General features: G+C 43.3%; 1 protein-coding gene across 4 annotated transcripts in view; it reads left to right on the forward strand.

Annotated features, from left to right (window-relative positions):
• Nucleotides 1-19666, forward strand: part of Rnf4 (ring finger protein 4) — a 21038-nt gene extending 1372 nt beyond the window's left edge. For all 4 annotated transcript variants that reach the window (XM_059275713.1, XM_059275714.1, XM_059275711.1 and 1 more), the window contains exons 2-8: nt 6509-6666; nt 11048-11174; nt 13801-13880; nt 17779-17788; nt 18084-18243; nt 18905-18953; nt 19397-19666. In XM_059275713.1, coding sequence (XP_059131696.1) covers nt 6658-6666; nt 11048-11174; nt 13801-13880; nt 17779-17788; nt 18084-18243; nt 18905-18953; nt 19397-19546 — 585 coding nt within the window. In that variant the 5' untranslated portion in view covers nt 6509-6657 and the 3' untranslated portion in view covers nt 19547-19666. The remainder of the gene's footprint in view (nt 1-6508; nt 6667-11047; nt 11175-13800; nt 13881-17778; nt 17789-18083; nt 18244-18904; nt 18954-19396) is intronic.
• Nucleotides 19667-22141: the final 2475 nt, after the last annotated feature.

Here is a 22141-nt window from a genome sequence, read left to right on the forward strand (position 1 = left end):
TTGAGCTTTCAGTTCTGCAGTCTGGTGCTCAGTTTAGGTTGCCGAAATGGGTGAGGGAGACTGAGGTCCATAAAGGCGGGAGAGTCCGAGGTCTTTCAGCCTGCTCTTGGACGCAGATTAACTTTAGTTCCTGACAGTGGTGAGGGAAACCCCACCCCATATACACCCAGGGTTTTGTTTTTGTTTTTAAATGTGTGGAGACGCAATTGGGTTCGGGTTTACCTGTGAGTTCGATATAAAATGAGTGGAAAGATGTCTTGCTGGCCTTTGTTTTACATAAACATGAGCTTCCAATTATAATTTTATGAAAGCTTCCCCTTTTTTTTGTTTTTGTTTTTGTTTTGTTTGTTTGGTTTTTCGAGACAGGGTTTCTCTGTGTAGCTTTTTGTGCCTTTCCTGGAACTCACTTGGTAGCCCAGGCTGGCCTCGAACTCACAGAGATCCGCCTGCCTCTGCCTCCCAAGTGCTGGGATTAAAGGCATGCGCCACCACCGCCCGGCTCAAAAGCTTCCTTTTTTTAAAACAATGTTTACTACTTTTTTGGGGCGGCGGGATTGGTTTTTTGAGACAGGGTTTCTCTTCCGGCTGTGCTGGAAACCAGGCTGGCCTCGAACTCAAGAGATCTGCCTGCCTCTGCCTCCCGAGTGCTGGGGTTAAAGATGTGCGCTATGGTCGCCGGGCTAGTTGACTATATTTTTTTATAGTTTCCAGATATGATTATTTTTCTTTTTATCAGTATTTTCCTTATAAGTATTTTCCAAATACTTTGAAGAGTGCCTGTAATTCCAGTCCTTCAGAGGTAGAGTCAGATGAATCAGGAATTTAAGGTCATCTTGGGCTCTATTTGGGCTTGAGGCTAGCCAGGGCTACTTGAGACTTGTCTTAAGAACAGTTTTAGTTTTATTTTGTTATTTTTGTTTGGTTTGGTTTTTTTGAGACAAGGTTTCTCTGTGTAGCTTTGCGCCTTTCCTGGAACTCCCTCTGTAGCCCAGGCTGGCCTTGAACTCACAGAGATCCGCTTGGCTCTGCCTCCCGAGTGCTGGGATTAAAGACGAGCGCCACCACCGCCCGGCAGTTTTAGTTTTATTTGCTTGCTTACTTAGTTATTATTCCGAGGAAAGTTGGTTTCTCGGTGAGTATATATTGTTTGCTGCAGTCCTGAACAGTCAAACGAAATTGTTTTGTTGGGACTGGAGATTGAACCCAGGGTCTCACACATGTTAGGCAGCTTACTCTACTACTGAGCTACATCTCTGGTCTTTTTCATTTATTATTACTAAATACTATTGTGTGAATATGATGTGGGTCTAGGGCACCCAGGTGCCATGATGTATGTTTGGTAGTAAGAAGACAAGTTTATGAAGTCAGTTTCTCCTTCCACTGATGTTGCTACTTCGAATTGAATGAAGCTGTCAGGCTTGCATATAGCAAGTGCTTTACTGCTGTGGTATCTCACCAACTCCTCATTTTACTTTTTTTTGTTTGTTTGTTTTTTTTCGAGACAGGGTTTCTTTGTGTAGCTTTGCGCCTTTCCTGGATCTCACTCTGTAGACCAGGCTGGCCTTGAAGTCACAGAGATCCGCCTGCCTCTGCCTCCCGAGTGCAGGGATTAAAGGCGTGCGCCACCACCGCCTGGCCCCTCATTTTACTTTTTTATTTTGAGTCAGAGTTTTGCTAAGTTGTCTAGACTGCCCTTCAACTCACATGATAGTCCTGTAAGAATCCTACTCCCAAGTCCCTTTGTTTACCTGATATAGACTAATTTTACATATATTGAAAGGATCCATTTTCCTCCCTAGATCTGAACATCCCTCCCCCCCCAAAAAAAGCCAAGCTAGTGGCCTGTGCCAGTATCCTAGGTACTCAAGAGGCCTGAGGCAAGAGGATCACAAGTGATTGGGCTGTGGAATGAGTTCAGGGCAAATGAGTCAACCTCCTCCCTCTCTGTGTGGGGTAGGGTGTATACCTTGCAGAGAGCAGTGGTGTTGCCTTATCACACTCTTTATCATACTCCTTGAGACCAGGTCTCCAAGCCTCAGCAGGCTTCCTGTCTCACCCCCGCCCTCCCATACACACACAGCATAGGGTTACAGGTGAGCACTCTGCCATGCCTCACATTCTTTCATAGATACTGGGATCCGAACTCAAATTCTCATATATAACTGGGGTGTGTGTGTGTGGGGGGGGGTGTGTGTGTGTGGGGGTGTGTGGAGAGAGAGAGAGAGAGAGAGAGAGAGAGAGAGAGAGAGAGCGAGAGAGCGCGCGCGCAAGAGTGAGCGCGAGAGCGAGAGCGCGCGCAGTGGTAAATCACTTGTCTGGCATGTGCCAGGCCCTAGGTTCAAATCAAAATACTCTCCTACAACTTTTCTCAGTTATCTGTCATTTTTTTCTAAGCATCTAATGAGCCATATAATTTGAATACAATTTCATTGGGAAGAAAAATGGCAACCTTACTTTTGTTTTGCCAAGTATACTAAATGCAGTGGAATCTGTGGTAAGTGTTTGATTTAGAGTTAGGCTTATTAAATTTAGGAAGTGTAGCCTGGCAGTGGTGGTAAACACCTTTAATCCCAGAACTCAAGAGGCAGAGAGAGGCATTTGAATTTCAGTGAGTTGAAGGCCAGCGTGATCTACAAAGTGAGTTCCTGGACAGCCGGAGCTACACACAGAGAAACCCTGTCTTCAAAAACAAAACAAAAGGTGGATCTTCCCTCCCCAAAGATCTAGATTAGAAGTAGATCTTCCCACGTCAAATGACTTAATAAGAAAAAATTCCTGGAAGGTGTATGCAAGCCATTTGGGATTTAATAATTACAGATGTAGTCAAGTTGACTACCAAGAATAGTGATACCTTGTAAAGGTGGAAGGAAGAACCAAATCCACAAAGTTACCCTCTTGACTTTACACACTATAACATGTGTACCTCTCCCATGTACATACAACAGTTTTAAATTTATTTATTCTGAGATAGGATCTCACTGTGTATCCTCAGCTGGCCTCAAACTTGCTGTGTAGATCAGACTGGCCTCAAACTCGGAGGTCTGCCTGTCTCTGCCTCCCAACTGTTAATGGCACTGTCATAGAAAAGAGCCTAGAGTGAGGGGTTGGCATCAGGGTGCCTGAAAGTGAAATACAGGTCTACTTAAAATGCTCGTTTGGACTCATTTCTTCCAGCGGTGTTGATATAATAGGAACACTTTATACATAGTAGGAAGTGAGTTGGCTGTACACAGCCTCTTTGAGAAATAGCAGGAAAAAAAATCAGAAAATTAAACCCAGCTGAACTAAGTTTCAAAAGGTACTTCAGTTGCTTTAAGAGCCACAGTTAGGCAGGTCTGATACTGCAAGCATTCACTCCCCTCCACTTCACATTAATTTGAATGTGGCAGACTATCTAAGGTTCATTTCCACAATCAAGAAGCTTACAGTATCATAGTTAATTGTGTCTTCCAGTTAACACTTGTAGAAGGACACTACACTTTTTGTTTTGTTTTGTTTTTCAAGACAGGGTTTCTCTGTGTAGTTTTGGTACCTGTCCTGGATCTTGCTTTGTAGATCAGGCTGGCCTCCAACTCACAGAGATCCTCCTGCCTCTGCCTCCCAAGTGCTGGGATTAAAGGAGTGCACCATTACCATCGGGCATCCTGGGTCTTTTAATGGCAAGGACACTGTCACCCTCAAAGTCGTTCGCTCATTCCAATCAATTATCTTTAGTATCTGTTATGTGCAAAATACTAGGGAGGTGGAAAGTAGATAAAGAAAGCCCTGTCAAGTTGAGGGCTTCCTTTGCACTGAAGGATGGTGGGGCCCTTGCTAACGTCATGGTGCTGGAGGATTGTATTGTAGGAAACAGGAATTAAGAGTTGGTTATAATTTTCTTCTAGAATACCTCAAATTTTGGTCTTAGCATAGCAGTTAGAGTATAGATTCTCTGCCAGGCATGGTGGCACACACCTTTTATCAGCCTTCTGAATTCTCAGAATTCCAGACTAGCCACTCGTACATAGACCCTTTCTCAAAAACAAACAAAACTGTGTTCGTGGCACATGTTTTTCACTAAATCTGAATCATTCTATTTTACCGGTGAAGACTCAGGAGCCAGATGCTGGGGTGAAAGCCTGCTAGCTCAGAGAGGCAGAGAAAGCACCCGGCTGACCTTTCTCCTGCACCAACATCCCAAAAAAACATCCTTCACCATCTCAAACTCAGTGTCCCTCCCTTCTACTTCCTGTGTGTCTATTTATTTGTCCTCCTGAGTTCCTCTTGCTCTCTTTTTTTTTTTTTAAATGTTCACTTCCTGTCAACTGGTTTCTTGCTTTGCCTCTTGATCTATGGCTGACTTTACTTAATCTTAATCTTGTTTGCATTATTCAAGCAGAAAGCTCTTAGATTAAAGGTGTGCGCCAGTTAATAATGCAAACTAGGGGTTCACAGTGTGATCAAATATCCTGCAACACACACATATAGAGTCTCAGAACTTGGGGAAGTAGCTCAGTGGTTGAGCATGGCTAAGACCTTGGGTTCCATCCCCACCACTGGAAGAGAAAAACAACCCCTCCACCCAAAACAAAAAAGTGTAAATTCTGGTATTTATTGGTTGTGGGTTGTGACTTTACTCTTACTCGTCCCTCTTAGAAAAAATGGTGTTCATCACAATACTTACTTCCTTAATCTGGCCAATAGGAAGGACATACAGATTGTCCTTGGATAGCACCTCATCTTAAACATGAAAGTAAATATTCTGACAACCTGTCATCTGTATAATCCAGAAACCTTTGTGATTGGTGAGGGTACATCTATCTACATCCTCAGGCTGATCTGATGGATGCCCTTTCCTGCCTGGATTTGCTGGTTAAATTCAGTCTCTAGATAGATTCCTAAGACTGGTTCCTGTCATAGATAGAGTTCTCTGGCTCTCGGCCATTGTTATCTCTGAAAGAGAAGAACCAGATTTGGAATGGAGTTGGTATAGTCACCAGTAGTGTGGAATGTGAAAGACTCCAGGAAAGCTCCTAGTGATAGTAATGGATTGTTGGGTTTTTAAGAGACTCAGCTTCAGATTGTAAGAAGCATACAGGTTAGGGTGTCTGTAGCAGCCATGCTTAGTATCATAGAATAGAGGCTAAACATCATAAAATGAGGCAAGAGACTAATGGAACTACCAAAATATGCCCGTCACGTTTCTCAGCACTCAGCAGACAGGTCTTTCTTTCCCTTCTGCATGTGCCCATGTAGAGACCAGAGAAGGACATCAAATGTCTTCCTATATTGTCCTCTACATTTTTGGGGGGGGGGGGCTGTTCAAGACAGGGTTTCTCTGTGTAGCTTTGGTGCATTTTCTGGAACTCAGTCTGTAGCCCAGGCTGACCTCAAACTCACAGAGATCCACCTGCCTCTGTCTCCCGAGTGCTGAAATTAAAGGCGTGCCACCACTGCCTGGCTCCTCTGCCTTATTTTCTTGAAACTGGGTCTGACTAAATCTGAAGCTGTGAGGTTCCTGGCATGCTGCCCTGCCTAGCTTTTATGTGGGTGCTGCGGAGGCTTAACTCAGGTCCTCTTGCTTTCACAGCAGGCACTCTAGTCCATGGAGCCTCTAACTCATTGTAAAGATGCGGGGGGTGGTGGGGGTGGTGTTTGTTTGGGGTTTTGTTTTGTTTTGTTTTGTTTTGTTTTTGAGGCAGGGTCTCTGTAGCTCTGGCTGTCCTGGAACTTGTTCTGTAGACCTGGCTGGCCACAAGCTCACAGAGATACACCTCACTCTGCCGCCTGAGTGTCAGGATTAAAGGCGTGCACCACCACTGCCCAGGACGATATTTTTGTTATAGTCTTCTGAATTAAGATGTGCCCTTGAGGTAGATGGGGCGAGCACACATTTCATGGATATGTAAGATACTTCCTAAAACCAGAAGCAAAAATGTACATGGGAATCCAGCAATTACAGTGGGTATGGGACTATTCTATGGTCTGAATTGTATGTTGGGAAACTTGCAAAAGATGGCTATCTCCTTAGTCCCTCAGATCCTTGGAAGGGTGGTGAAATAACAAGACAAGAAGACTCTTTGGCTTAGGAAGCTCTCTCTGTTCCTTTCCTCCTGCTAAGGAGCTGGTTTATGTATTTTAGTTTAGCAGCTAAAACTTGTCTTTCTCCTAGAGTTAATCATTTTGCTACATTTGAAGCAACCAGAAAGGAGGTCAGAAAGGTCTGCAGGAGTATAGCTCAGTGGTAGAATACAGGAAGCCTTCTGTTCAAAAAGGAGCTTGGGCAGAAAATGGTGTAATAGTTTGGGTAGTAAACTTTGGGATTACATAGTTCTATATTCAGCAAGAATTATTTCTTCCTAAAAATGAATGTAGGGTAAAGGTACAAATTACATAAAATGTTCAGCAAAGCATCCAGGTGATAGAAAAGCCTGGTAAATTTTCTGTGTGTGGTGTATGTACATGTGTGAACTTTGTCTTCAGCGGTGCAAATAGCAACATTTATCAAGTGGGTATCTTTGTTTTTCAGAACTTGGAAATACTGGACATCTAATTGGCTCCAGATTGTAAGCCACAGGATGAGTATTCAGTGGGCATGAGAGACTGAGAACATCCCACCTCCCCATAAATCTTGGTGTATATCACTTCCTTTTCTGTGGATTGAAGCCAGCGAGCACAATGAGTACAGTAAGTTTTTTTGTAAATTTTATTACCAACATGAGTTAACTATTTTGTCTGTTACAGCACATTAAAGAGGACTATAAGCCACATGTTACAGCACTGGCCTACAGTTCCCGAAAATGAGAAGTTGAGATACAAAGACTGAAAGTTAAGGATAGTCTGGGTTACACAGTAACTCTGTCTCTAAAAGTAAAATAAATAAAAACAGCTGAAGATGTGTCTCTATTGCTTATGCGAAAGGCCCTGCATTACATTCCCAGTAGAACTGAAAAAAATCTGTTGTGGTATACACCTATGTATAATCCAAGCAAATAGTAAATACATCTATAATCCATTGGTAATGGAGGCAAGATGATCAGAGTTTCAAGTTCAGGGCCATACTCAACTAGATAATGAGATCAGACTCTAGGGCTGCAGAGATGCCTCAGCTTCCTATGTGAGAATGAGGACCCGAATTTGGGTCCCCATCACCCACATAAAAGCTGGGCAGGATAGCACACATCTTCAGTCCTTAGAGAAGGAGGAGGCTTGATCCCAAGGGCATACTGATGAGCCAATCTAGGAGAAACAATAAACACTAGGTTTAATGAGAGATATGGTCTCACATCTAAGGGCTAGAAAGATGAATTTGGTGGTTAGGAAGCACACACTACTCTTCCAGAGGACTCCAGTTCCAGGTGGCTCACACCTCCTGTAACTCCAGAACCAGGTGACCTTCTGGCCTCTGTGGGCACCAGGCATGCATATAGTATGCATACACACACACACTCAGACTTTAAAAAAAAAACAAAAGTTAAAAAAAATAAATGAGTAGAGAGACAAGAAAGGCCTCTGCTTTTGCCTTTGGCCTTTACAGATGTATTAACTGCTATTTACAGGCCTGTGAAACGGTTCAGTTGATAAAGGGCCCTTTCTGACAAGTTTGATTCCCAGGACCCACATGGTGAAAAGAGAGAACTGACTTATCTAAGTTTGAGGCCAGCCTGGTCTACAGAGTTCCAGGACAGCCAGAGCCACACAGAAACCCTGTCTCAAAAAAACAAAAACAAAAACAAAAACGCTGGGCAGTGGCAGCACTAGGGAGGCAGAGGCAGCCAGATCTCTGTGAGTTCAAGGCCAGCCTAGGCTACAGCGTGAGTTCCAGGAAAGGCACAAAACTACACAGAGAAACCCTGTCTTGGGAAAAAGAAGAGGAGAAAAAAAAAGTGGGTCTAGGCATATGGCCAAGAGCGCTTGCTGCCCCTCCAGGGGACCTGGGTCAGTGGCACCTCAGAATTTTAACTCCAGTTCAGAAGGTCTTGTGCCCTCTTCTGGCCTTCACAGGCCTGGAAGTGGTACACAGAAGACATGCATGCTGGCAAAATATTCATATATGTAAAATGGGAAAAAATAACCAATGACTGTTTTCACTTTTGCTCACATCTGGGAGTCAGCTCTGGTTCAGTACAAGACAGATAGATACAGGCTGGAAGCACTTGTGCTCTAGAGTAACTAACGTGTCTTAAAGTTTTTCCACTTGGAACTTTTTTTCTTTGGGGAGTTTTTATGACCTCAGGTAGTAATGTAGATGTGCATGTAGATCAAGTGTTTGTTGATAATCATGTTTACTTTTGAATAATTTGGTATAAATGTAACTTTACTGTTTATAAAGATGAAAATAAATTCTATGTTAATAAAATAGATACACTTTTTTATATAAAGAATTAATCTTGGTCTGGCAAGATGGCTCATTAGGTAAGATGTTTACCAATGAACCTGACATTGAGCTTGATCCCCAGGCTCCACATGGTAGAAGGAGAGAATTGATTGCTGAAAGCTGTCCTCTGACTTCATGTTGTAAGCATGGTAGCACAAGTACAAGTGCATTCGTGCATATGATAAATGTTTAAAGAAAAAGATAGTGAATTAGCTGGGCATGTTGTTACACACCTTTAATCCCAGCACTTGGAAGGCAGAGGCCAGCCTAGTCTACAGGATAGCCAGGGCTACACAGAGAAACCCAATCTCAAAAAGCAAAAAAAAAAAAAGTAAAGTTGACTGAATGTATAACATCTTTGGTATTTTTTTTAACTACTTTCTGAGTGCTGTGATTAAAGGCATGTGCCAGCATGCCTGGCTAGTATTTTGATTTTATGATCAGCATTTCTAAGAATGCCACTTCAATAAATCTGTAGTATTTAAGGCCATTTCAGAAACGTTGGAAATTCTGTCCTAATCCCAAACCAGAATTGATTTGATTATCTTTTTTTTTTTATGAAACTCATATTAATTTACACAGATTAAAAATTTTAAACATTTATTTTTGAGGTAAGGTCTTCTATGTATCCCTGGCTAGCCTGGAACTCAAAAATTCACCTGACTCTGCCTCTGTAGTTCTAAAGACATGTGCCACCATACCTGGCAAACAGCAATTAAAAAAAAAATTAGACATACAGGTGGTGGTGTACCCCTTTAGTCCCAGCACTCAGGAGTCAGAGTCAGGACGATCTCTGAGTTTGAGGGCAGCCAGGGCTACATACAGAAACCTTGTCTCAAGAAAAAGAAAAAAATGAACGAACAAAGAAAAAAAAAATCAAACATACTGGAGCAATATAATCTAAGGATGTACTGGTTTGGTAATTATATGCTGAAGAATAATGGTAGGAAGATGGTACAAGTCTTGTTTGTAATTAAACCATTCTGTTTCTGTAAGAATAAAAAATACATGTACAGTAAAAACACTAATTCCTAATATAACAATAATCTTGAATCTAAATGGAGGTGTTATAGGTGTTGTCATTGTGTGGCATGGCATTGTGTTCACTATAAAGTGTATGAGTTATGTGTTCAGAACCAAAGTTATAATGAAGTCATATGATGCAACATAGGCAGATGATACGAGAAATATCAGTTCTTGATGCATTTGGTTTTGAATTAATTTTTGGTCTTTGTAGGTTCAGAAAACATTGCTGTTGCAAAATTTTTTTCACGGCCTACCCTCCCCCCATTCAGTTATGTGACCATACATGGGATTGTAAAACATAGTTGGATTTGTTTGCTTGCTTGCTTGCTTTGTTGTTTTGGTTTCTTTGGTTGGTTGGTTGATTTTCTTTTTTCTAATGATTTATTTTTATTTTATATACATTGGTGTTTTGCCTGCATGAATGTCTGTGTGAAGGTGTCAGATCCCTTGGAACTGGAATTACAGACAGTTGTAGGGTGCCAGGAATTGCCATCTCTCCAGCCTTGGCTGCCCTGGAACTAGCTCTCTGTAGACCAGGCTGGCTTTGAATTCACAGAGGTCTTCCTGCCTCTGCCTCTGGAGTGTTGGGATCAAAGACTTGCAACACTACCTCCTGGAGCTTGTTTTATTATTATTATTATTATTACTTATTGAATGATTGATTGAGATAGGATGTCAGTGTATAGCACTGTCTGGCTTGGAACTTCCTATATAGACCAAGGTGCTTTTGAACTAACATAGATCCTCCTACCTGTCTCCCAAAGTGTTGAGTTAAAGGTGATCCTTAAGAGCTGTGATCTAGGGCTGGAGAGATGGCTCAGAGGTTAAGAGCACCGACTGCTCCTCCAGAGGTCCTGAGTTCAAGTCCCAGCAACCACATGGTGGCTCACAACCATCTGTAATGAGATCTGGCACCCTCTTCTGTATACATAATAAATAAATAAATCTTTAAAAAAAAAAAAAAAAAAAAAAAAAAAAAAGAGCTGTGATCTAAAGAAGGTTGCCTAAAGGTCCTTTGCCCTTTAGTCCTTACTGACAGCACCTTCTTCAAGGTTGCATAGATGGTTCAAATTCAGAACAAGTGTTTTGGAACAATAAAAGTTTCTTATCAGGTGTAAAATAGCATTCTGAGCTGGGCATAACACAAACATTTACTCCTAGCACTCTGAAGGCAGATACAGGCAGATCTCAGTTCTGGGACAGCCAGGGCTACACAGCAAGGTGAAACAACAAAAAGTACTGGATTTCTTTTTCTCCCTGTGCTTCAGAGATGCCAAGTTTTGTAGTGGGTGGGATACTGCACTCTGTGTGTGTGTGTGTGTGTGTGTGTGTGTGTGTGTGTGTGTGTGTGCGCGCGCGCGCGCGCGCGTGCGCGCGGACAAGTTAAACCGTTCCCCTGTTGACTTTTTTTTTTTTTTTTTTTTTTTTTTTTTGGTTTTTCGAGACAGGGTTTCTCTGTGTAGCTTTGCGCCTTTCCTGGAACTCACTTGGTAGTCCAGGCTGGCCTCGAACTCACAGAGATCCGCCTGGCTCTGCCTCCCGAGTGCTGGGATTAAAGGCGTGCGCCACCACCGCCCGGCCCCCTGTTGACTTTTTTACTTTTCCTGAAACTCTGTCAAGTCTAGAGCTCATGCAACTGCTTCTTTTCCCTCTTGATGACCTTAGAGAAACCCTCAAAGAAAGCGGCGTGGTGGAACAGTAAGTTCTAGACAAACCCAGAAGCGAACTCGGGAAACAACTTCAACCCCTGAGATTTCCTTGGAAGCAGAACCCATAGAACTCGTGGAAACTGGTAAGAGCCAGGAATACTGGACTGTATGTAGTGTGTAACAATAGAGACAGTATGGTATAGTCGGTAAACATGTGAATTGGACCCAGTTTGTGTTTATTAATGCCTACTGTGAGGCCTCATGGAAAGTCATACTCCCACCCACCCATATTTATGTTTATGAGTGTTTTTGCTTACATGTATGTCTGTGTACTACATGTGTGCCTGGTGCCCACAGAGGCCAGAAGTCATTATGTTCCCTGGAACTAGAGTTTACAGATGGTTGTGAGCTGCCCTGTGGGTGCTGGGAACTGAACTTGAGTCTTTTACAAGAGTAGTAAGTATTCATAACCCCTGAACTATCTCTCTAGCCCCAGGTCACACTTTGTGGGCCTCTGTGGTGGGGAAAAAACGTTAGTATATAGGGCAAGTTGAATTGATGCCATAAAACCCTTGGGACTGTGTGTGGCAGATTGTACCATACAAATGTTGGCTGTTAGAAGCTCTTGCACTTTCTTTATATGTATGTATAATCTTAGACTTACCTATGCAGTTTATAGCTACAATGAGTAAAGCTGCCCCCTTTGGTATTGTGGTCTCTTCACGGGTTTTGAAGTAGCCACTTGGCTCAGCTATTTCACCCTGTGTAGCTTTGTGAAATGCTTGAGTTTCCTCTTCTGGTGTTCATTAAGACAAAACTTCCTAAAGAAGGCAAGCTTGTCAATAGAGCTATCATTACTAGAGCTTGGGAAGAGGCCAGATAGGATTTTTTTCTCTTGCCTGCCCAGGAAAGTGTCAGATGGCTTGGATCAAACCCCTTTGCTCTGTTATTTTTTATAACTCAAGCTCAAGAACTGATATTTTAAATGTTGTTTTGAGATGGTTTCTTTGTGTAACAGTTCTGGCTGTCTTGGAACTCACTCTGTAGAGCAGGCTAGCCTTGACTCACAGAGATCCACCTGCCCCTGCCTCCCGAGTGCTGGGTTTAAAGATGTACACCACCACCTCATTGCTCCAAAAACTGATAATTTAAAGAAAAGCAGTGGGCTGTGGATACAGATCAATGTGGTAGGGCACTTGTTTAATGTGCAAAGCCCTTGTTCACCCCTTAGCACTACTACAAAGAAAAAACAACGAAGGGGTTATACAATGTGTGTGTACCGGCAAGTAGGAACTTTTCAACCATCTTAGAGTTAAAAAGAAGTTACTTTGTGTAAGATAGACTTCTCGGTGTTTTCTGTTTGGTCTCAGTTGCATTTTTCACAGTGAATCCTTCAGAACCTTTACTCTTCACCTACAGATTTAAGGCTCTGGAATTCTATTCCCAAAGGAGGTCTTTTTCTTACATGTAACACTAAACACATACATGGACTCAGTCTCAGGGTTAAGAAGGATCCAGCTGCTTCCAGTGAGGCACTTGTCATGCTGTTGGAAGTTCTGTCACCTTTGTGAGGTGGTATACACAGGCAGCCCGTTAGGGTGTTTCTTTTGGAAGGGCCAGTTGTATCTACCAAAAAAGAATGACTCATAAATTATGGTCTATGAATCATTAAGTAGTAGCCATTCATTTTCATAAAGAATGAGAGGCAATTGGTACATTGTATTTTTGTGTGTATATAAGTGTGGGGAAGAGGCAGGCAGACAGACAAGTTTTTGGCTTTTGTTTGGTTTTGGGTTTTGTTTTTCTTTTTCTTTTTCTTTTTTTTTTGGCCTCTTTTTATTTATTTGTTTATTTATTTATTTATTTATTTATTTATTTTGGTTTTTCAAGACAGGGTTTCTCTGTGTAGCTTTGCGCCTTTCCTGGGACTCACTTGGTAGTCCAGGCTGGCCTCGAACTCACAAAGATCCACCTGGCTCTGCCTCCTGAGTGCTGGGATTAAAGGTGTGCGCCACCACTGCCCAGCTTATTTTTGTTTTTTAAGACAAGAGTTCTGTATAGCCCTGGCCATTCTGGAACTCACCCTGCAGACCAGACTGGCCTCAAACTTACAGAGATCCGCCTGCCTCTGCCTACCAAGGGCTAGTATTAAAGGTGTGTGTCACTACACATAGCACTGGGAAATTTAATACAAGCAGAAGCAGATAAAACAAGTTAGAATGTGTTACTCATACTGTTTATAAAACCTAAACCTCACCGGGCAGTGGTGGCGCATGCCTTTAATCCCAGCACTGGGGAGGCAGAGGCAGGCGGATCTCTTGAGTTCAAGATCAGTCTGAGCTATAGAGTGAGTTCCAGGGAAGAAGCCAAAGCTACACAGAGAAACCCTGTGGAGGGTGGGGATCTAAGCCTCATATTTTTTTAATGCTAATAGCAATCAGGAAAAAATAGTTGTAAGTGGTTTTTGCATGCCTTCCCTAATTAATGAAATTGTGATGCCTGAGCATGATTGTGTGGGTGGGATGAAACCACTCAGACATTTGTCCCCACATGTACACCTCTGGACCTCAGTAAATCCGTATAGCCCACTTAAGACAATGCTGGTGAGGCACTTGGTTATCATTTTTGAAAGGGAGTTGGTCTGGATGTTTTTTGTATTGTGTGTGTTGGGATTTCATTTGACACAAGTTTATACATTGTTTGTAATGTGGACCAAGCCTGAGGAGTGCAGCCCTATCCTAATACTTGTTGAATTGCTTTATTTTGAAGCTGGAGATGAAATCGTGGACCTCACCTGTGAATCTTTGGAACCTGTGGTTGTGGACCTGACTCACAATGATTCTGTTGTGGTAAGCAGTTAAGGGAAAGTTGGCTGGTTTGGGCAGGAGTCCCTGGTCCATATCTGCATCTGAAGCCTGGGTTACTGGTCAGGGGTAGGAAGATTGTGAAAGGGACTAGAGAGATGGCTCAGAGGTTAAGGAGCCTACTTTTCCAGAGGACCTGGGTTCAGTTCCCAGCACCCACAGGGCAGCTCACAACCAGCTGTAAATCCAGGTCCAAGGTATCAGTGCCCTCTTCACTGGGCTCTGTTGGCATCAGGAACACTGAAGGCAAAACATCCGTACACATCAAGTAATTGTGAAGGGAAGGTCCTGTATTCAGTAACAGGAGCCCCTAATGAGAAATATGTCAGGAAAAGCACCTGTTGTGGCTCTTGTCTCCTGTGGACTAGATCTGCTTGACTTTTGACCTTTCTGCGGCAGCAATCCTAGTTCCGTAGTTTGAAATGTGTAAACTTGGACATGCCTCTTTGAAATGGGATAAGCTGCCAATGTTGGTACTATATTGTATTAAGAGAGACCTGTTTGGATGTCTTGCCTTGCATGAAGTACAGTAGTTAGCAGTATGTTTATACCTCTGACCTGGAGGGAACTGGGAATATTGACTTTGTGCTGCCATTGGGTTTCAGGAATAGTTACCAGTAAATATGACTCTAGGGAAGCAGCTACCTAGTCTATCTAACACCTGCTGCCACAGCTCTTTTATGACTCCAGGGAGGACAGAATTTGAGAGACTGTGTATTCTATGTATATCCTGTTAGAACTAAGGCCTAGTCTGGTCAGGGTTATCAGAAGTTACTTCTGATAGACCTATTCCATGGTATTGGAACACCCCTACACACACACATACATCCTACCTCCATGTGTCTTTTGGATCTGGTCAACTAATTGATGAGCATCTTAAGGACAAGTTTGCTATTCATTTTAAACACCTTTTGATTACAGTATGCCAGAACTGAAGCTGTGGAATAGAGGTTGAGACACCTTGGATAGCATTGGACAAGTGTGTGGCAGTTGGTACTCAGAAAGGACAGCAGACAGGGAACAGAAGTGTTAGTAATCTAATCTTCCATTTGTCTCAAACTGAGGTTTGAAATTCTGAGTGAGTGCCTAGCAACAGACTGCCAGAACAAAGACATATCACATTGTTTCCTAATTTGTTTAAAACTTTGAGAGAAAAATTTTACTGAGAAGCAATACAGAAGCCGGATGTGGCACATACCTTTAATCCCAGCACTCAGGAGGCAGAGACAGGCAGGTCTCTGTGAGTTCAAAGTCAGCCTGGTCTACAAAGTGAGTTCAAAACAGCCAGAGATACACAGAGAAACCTGTGTCTCGGAAAGAAACAAAATGAAGATGTGGGTAACCAGGAGCCAGGTGTTGTGGTGCGTGCCTCTGGTCTTGAACACTTGACGGGCAGTGTTCCTGGGTTATGTAGTTAAGGGAAAATGAAAACATGATAGCATGGAGCTGCCAGAGAAGAAATAATATGGTTTTAGTTAGAAATCCCTAGGTTGTCCTGATGTCATCTCTGTTATCCTCACAAAGACTGGTGAATTCAGGGACATTGGCTCCCATGTAAGCAATGGCTCTTCTGGAAATGGATTAGAACTGTTTGAAATAAACAGGAACAGGTTTAATTGTAAGTGGCCTCCTCTGTGAAAGCATTGACTTTTGTTGTTAGTTCCTGTCAACTTCCTGAAGTTCTATAAAGAGTATAATTTAGTAAAAACCTTAGCTAAAGCTACATTGCAGTTGCTAATGCTGGAAAGTGGCACCAAATCCTTTTTCTTCCTCTCTCTTCCCCTATGTCAATGTAATAGAAATAGATACAGTTTATTGAAGGAAAGCATTCCTGAGGATGGAAGTGGGCTGGTAAACAGGGAAAGGGCTCAGAAAGCCCCAAATCCCTTTTCTTAACAATTCAACATCTACCCATAATGTACCAGGCCAGGTCCTGACAAGGGAGCTGGGATTCTACCTCTAAGAAGACAGTGATCTTCTGCTGGGTGTCAAATCATTTCCCCTCCCGTGCCTTTGTCTAGAATGCTTCCCCTCCCCCACCCTCCAGACAGGGTTTCTCTGTGTAGCTTTGCGCCTTTCCTGGATCCTCTGTAGACCAGGCTGGCCTCGTAGACTGCTCTTGCTACACAGGTTTCTTCCCTGGGCTTTCCTGCCTTTCCACATCCTTGGTTTAGGCTCCATGCTAATCTGGCACTGCCCCACTCCAGATTAACCTATTGAAACTTTGTAAGGATGGCAATGAGTGGAGTCCTTGAGTGAGCCTAGAATAGGAATAGTGGTGATGAGGGAACTGTCCTGACAGTGACTGAATGGTCAGGAAGTTAGAGGAAAATTCCAATGAAGTAGTGTGGAGACAGGAGGCTTGGGTTCTTGTTTCAGAGTTAGTGTTGGATTTGTTACAGAAAGTACCTCATGCTTGTCCCAGCCATATAAGAATTGTATTTGGAGCCAGGCGGTGGTGGCGCACGCCTTTAATCCCAGCACTTGGGAGGCAGAGGCAGGCGGATCTCTGTGAGTTCGAGGCCAGCCTGGTCTCCAAAACGAGTTCCAGGAAAGGCGTAAAGCTACACAGAGAAACCCTGTCTCAGAAAAAAAGAATTGTATTTGGTAGCTCTTTTCCCCAGTCAATCTCCATCTGTTGTTGATTGTAATGAATCATCAAAGGCCATTAAATTATTAACTAAAGACATGGACAAGCATATATGTTAGGGATTCTGAACTGTCTTCAGGTTGACCTTAGACTCCTACTGGAGCATAGTTTAAGACTAAACTGTAAGCAGATTCTTGTGTGTTGTTCCAAAGACACAAAGAGTTAAGAGAAATTTTAAAATATAAGCAGTGAGAATCCCTCATACTAGGTACTGGGAATTGAATTTGGGGGCTCTACACAAGCTGTGAAAGTGCTCTTCCACTGATCTTTTGGTTTGGTTTTTGTTTTTTTGGGTTTTTTATTTATTTATTTATTTTTTCGAATCAGGGTTTCTCTTTATAGCAGTGGCTGTCCTGGAACTCACTTTGTAGACCAGGCTGGCCTCGAACTCACTGAGATCCACCTGCCTCTGCCTCTTTGAGTGCTAGTATGAAAGACTTGTACCACCACAGCTGACTAGGGCCAAAATTTTTGCTGCAAAGGAGTCCAAGTGGAGGGTATGAGAATGTGGCACAGGAGTGGATCCTGGGGCGTTCACAGTTTGCTCTTTTCAGAAATGGTGTCTCTTATGTGATGAAAAGGAAAGGAAAACATACAGCCATTTCTCCTGTGGCTTGAATGTTCCCCTTATCCACAGTGTAGCACTGACTGGAGTTGAACTGGCAGAAATTGTCAGTGTACAAACTGGGTGTGGTGATACGTACCTCTAACCCAGCACTTTGAAGGTGAAAGTAAGTAGATGGGAAACCAAGAATCATCTTCAGCTATATTAATGTATGTTCTAAGCCACCAAACAAGTGTATTCCAGTTCTTGTTAAAAAGACTGACTCAAGCTAATACCCAGTTGATCTTTTTTATAACATCCAGTAGCACAAACCCTGCAACGATTCTGTCATTGGCATTTGCTGTGTTGGCCTAAGGTGCAATGACTCAGCCCAGTGAGATGAGCTAGGCCTCTGTTTTTGTGAACAGAATGTAGCTTCCTCCAGACAATAACCCTACCTCTGGTCTTGTACAGGCTCCCAGATATGGGCTGGGTAAGATCCAGCATATTGGCTCGTAGGAGACATTAGTCTGGAGAATTACACATTTCCTTTCCCTAGGAGTAAGGGAGGAATGGGAGCCCCATGGGATTCTTGAGAGTCAGACATATATATTGGAAGCAAGATGTGTGTTTTATCAGTTAAAATGTCAGAATGTTTATAACACTCTCTTTTTCTCTCCCCTCTTCAGATTGTTGAAGGTGAGTAGTTTTATTTCCTTTTCCCCTGGGTTTAAAGAAAATTGTTGTGAATAAATGCCACAGCATTGCATGCTTTGTTTAGACCTGTTGGCTTTACTGAAAATCTCTGCCCATGATGTCAGGGATTGAGCTTTCTCCTGAGAAGGTAAATGAGTAGCCTCTGCTCCTGGGCAGGACTTCTTGGGGTGGAGCTAGTGCGGTGGGAGTTTCTCTCTGGAGGTCTCAAGGGGAGGGAGGGTCTTCAGAGACCTAGGGTAGGATGGTGAAGATGGCTGAAAATGTGGCTTTTCCTTAGAAAGGAGAAGACCAAGAAGAAATGGGAGAAGGTTGCGCCAAGACCATGCTGACAGCTGTGTGGTGAGCAGTGATGATGAGGAACTGTCTAGAGACAAAGATGTGTATGTGACTACCCATACTCCTCGAAGCGCCAAGGATGAAGGAGCTACAGGACTCAGGTAATGTGCTCTGCTCCTGTTGTGCTGGGTGGAGGCCAGGGTATACAGATGCTGCACTTGCCAGCAGGTATATAAGCTCTTGCTCTAGAACAAGTATCTGCCAAAAAGCCAAGCGTACTTGGTATGCAGGGCTGGGCTCAGCTGTGTGCTCAGGATAGACCAATGGATAGACAGACAGCTGTATCAGGAGACAGACATACCCACAGTAACCGGATTATGTTTCAGGTGACACTAGCAGGAGTGATGGAGGCAAAGGAGGTGGGTGGGCCTAGTTGTTCATATCTTTTCTTCTAGACCTGTTCTCTCATCTCCCTTTTCATGGCCATTCCAGCCCAACACTTCAAGCTGTTAATTTTTGGGGTGGGGGTAGGAGTGTGAGACAGGGTTTCTCTGTGTAGTTTTGGTGCCTGTCCTGGATTTCAATCTGTAGACCAGGATGGCCTTGAACTCTCAGAGTTCTGGCTCTGCCTCACGAGTGCTGGGATTGAAGGCTCAAACTATTAATTTTATCTTCAAATTTTTTGTGTGCCTGTCTTAAATCAGCAGAAGAGAGAGGATTGATTTGGTAGAAGATATGGGCTGCATATATGAAGCTACTTTATAGGATGTAATCAAGTATTTGAGTTTACCTAGAAACTGATGCAGGACACTGTGATTTTAGGCCCTCAGGTACTGTCAGTTGTCCGATCTGCATGGATGGATACTCTGAGGTAAGTAACCTGCTTGTATCTCCTGTAAGTTTTACCTACTTTACTAAAAAGAACTTGGAAGATCTGTGTCTCCTGTGGGATTTGACACCTGTCTGTCACAAAGGCTAATTACAAAGGAGATTGTACCAGTTGGTTATGGGCCCTATACATTTCATCTTTAGCCTTTGCAAATTCATGTTTCCCACGATAGCCTTAACTAGATGCTGCTGGTTTTTGTAAAGGTTGCCCATAACCCCTTTGTGCTGATGCAGCTGGGAAAATCCTATCTTGTCGACAGTCTCTTCCACAGAGGCAGCATTTGCTTCTGAGATTGTTATGTAGGCTGCTTCTGCTTTTTCTGCTGTAACCCTGCCCCTTTGTTTTCACTGGCCTCAATGATGTTTGGGTTAGGGTTCTTGGTGACAAGGGATACTTTAAAGCTGTTCCTTTTTATTGTCTTCTAGATTGTGCAGAATGGGCGCCTCATTGTTTCTACAGAATGTGGCCACGTCTTCTGTAGCCAGTGCCTCCGTGATTCCCTTAAGAATGCTAACACTTGCCCAACTTGTAGGAAAAAGATCAACCATAAACGATACCACCCCATTTATATATGAAATGTTCAGAACTGCTCAGGGTAGACCAATGGACAGACAGCCAGGCTGGCCTTTCTGCATGGTATCTGCCTCCAGTTTCCTGAGCTCAAAAAGACTTTAAAAATCAATGTCTGATGTAAACTGCTCTTTGTTTTCCAACCCCTTAGATCCTTTTGTTTTCTCCAGTTTGATGCCATGGAGCAGGATCCAGGGATCCTCCCAGGTCAGCTCAGCATCTCTGCTCCTCTGGGTTTTCTGAGCCAGGAGTAGGAGAAAAGGAGTCAGGTATATTGGAGTTCGAGTATCATGGCTCCAGCCTCTTTATGGAGCTTACATGTTGGCCAAGAAGTTTCCCTGTTGGGAAAGTTTGCCCCAACTCTTCTGGGTGCAGAACCTTCCCAAGGCATCTGCCAGTTAGCTATTCTGCCTGCCACACAGTGACCTGGCCAGACACAGTCCATCCAGCCCAAGGATCCCAGTACAGAAGCTCTCCCTGAAAAGCCCAGCTGGTGGACTTTTATTTTTCTTTTAGAGCAGAGGTGACCTGTGATTCTGCCTGCACCTTATCATTGATGTGCAGTGTTTTCTGCAAATCAAGAGACCCTCTGCAGGGCAACCATGTTTCCTAAGAATGAGAAAGTGCAATAAAGCCCGTTCTTCACCCTCTCTTCAGCAATCCGGAAGATGTAGCACTGCTAGTGTCCTCAGCCCAGCGTTGCCTATGGGAGCAGTGCCCATCCCACCCCATCTCTGTTCACCAACTGTTCTCAGGAACCCTACACATGCTCCAGAGTTCTTTGCCTGGCACAGAACATTCAAGGCCAATAGGACAAGCAAGTTTTTTAGTATCCTCTCTTTTCTGCTAAGATATGTCCTGTGTGCTCCACAGTGCTCTCCAACCATCAATTTTTCAGTTCCCATTGCCTAATGTCTGCCCGAGCATAGATAGCAGGAGGTGGTAGCAGTAACAGTGGCCTTATCAGCTCTTCACTTCCATGCTTTTGCCTAAGTCACTGTTGCCCGTGTTTCAGAGGTGTTGCCCTACTCAACCTGCCACTACCCTGGTTTTCCCATGCCCCTTGAGTAGATAGATCTTTCCAAAGCTGCTCTTCTGGCCAGTTGGGCTTTGATCCTCTAGATTTTTGACTGCTCTGTAGGTTTTGGTCAGCAAAGCATGGTATCTCTTCCTCCCCATGGGACCACATAATAATTTCTGCTCCACTCCATATGTATGGGAGCCTCTGGTGCTCTCGGAGGCAGTGAGGTGGTAAATTGCCCCTGGGGACACCAGGCACAGGGTGGCTTGTAGAGGATAGGCCTTCAGTGCCAGCCTGCCTCCACCTCCACACTACTTCCTCAGAGGGCTTCTAGCCAAACCAATAGCCTTTTTGTGTGAAACATCTTTGAGGTGGGTGGGAAAGGGACCACTGGAGCTTTGCTAGCAATAACTGACTTTGAGTTTACTATTCTGAAGGAGCAGGGACTCAGCACAGAATTCACTTTAAATGGAGCTGAAGGAGTGTCCCTCCTCTATGTGAAAAGAAAAGAGTTTTATTCTTCATTCTGACTTTTTAAACTGTTTGACTTCCAGTTAGTTTGAATGAGAGTAATAATTTTTTTACATGGATTCAGAGGGTAGGAGCATTAGCTCTCATCATTGTGATGTGTGGTGTGTGCCCTCCCCTTGGATGTCACAGCCATCGAGTTCCCTGGGGGCCTCATGGACTTGCTCTTGTTAGTTCTTATGATAGCCAGACTTCAAAGAGCCAAGGTGACCATGCAGCCAGTTCACTGGTAAATATGGTGACACCCACTTAAAATTCATTTTCTCCTTAAAGACAGTTTATGAAGTTGATCATAAAAGTTCTATTACTTCATCCTAAATTAAATTGAGAAAAAGATGTGTTTAGTTCTACTAATCAGAAAGTGCACCACTAGGAAAAGGTTGGTATAGAGAAAAAAATCCCTTTCCTTTTTCTTTAATGTATATAGTTTAACTCTCTTTGTTACATTTAAACTATGCTCATGGATATCAGTCTGTTTTGGACTCCTGCTAGTGTTATAAATGGAAATAAAACAATTTGAACCATTATCTTTCATTCATTAATTTGCTCTTTGGAACCTTTACCTTAAGGTGTCTGATGTTCATTCAGTGTTATTTATACTTGGTGTGGGCAAGGGAATTTCAATTCATGAAGAAGATGACATTCATAGAACCACATCCCAGGCCTGGGAATGTCCAAGAATAGTCTACTGAGAGAGTTGTTGCTGGCTGGAAACGAAAGTTTCAGAGACATTGATGTGAAAATCACTAAGGTTGCCTTTGGAATATTACAGATGCACACTGCTTTTGACCACTCACACAGAATTTGTGCTATGGGTGAGAGTCAGCCCCAAAGTGCATGGACATAACGCTGCCAGAGAAGCTAAGTGGGTGTGGCACGTAGGCTTGTGGGCGTGCAAATAGAGCTCTGCCTATCTCCATAAAGAGCTACCATTCACTGACTACTATGTGACTACCCTGGTATCAACCACTTCACTGGTTGATGATGAGAAAGCTATATTGCTTCTCTCTTTGTGGCATGTATATTAGAGAATACAGTCTCCCAATCAAAT

The sequence above is a fragment of the Peromyscus eremicus genome, chromosome 10, assembly GCF_949786415.1.
Source record: "Peromyscus eremicus chromosome 10, PerEre_H2_v1, whole genome shotgun sequence".
Classification (NCBI taxonomy): Eukaryota; Metazoa; Chordata; class Mammalia; order Rodentia; family Cricetidae; genus Peromyscus; species Peromyscus eremicus.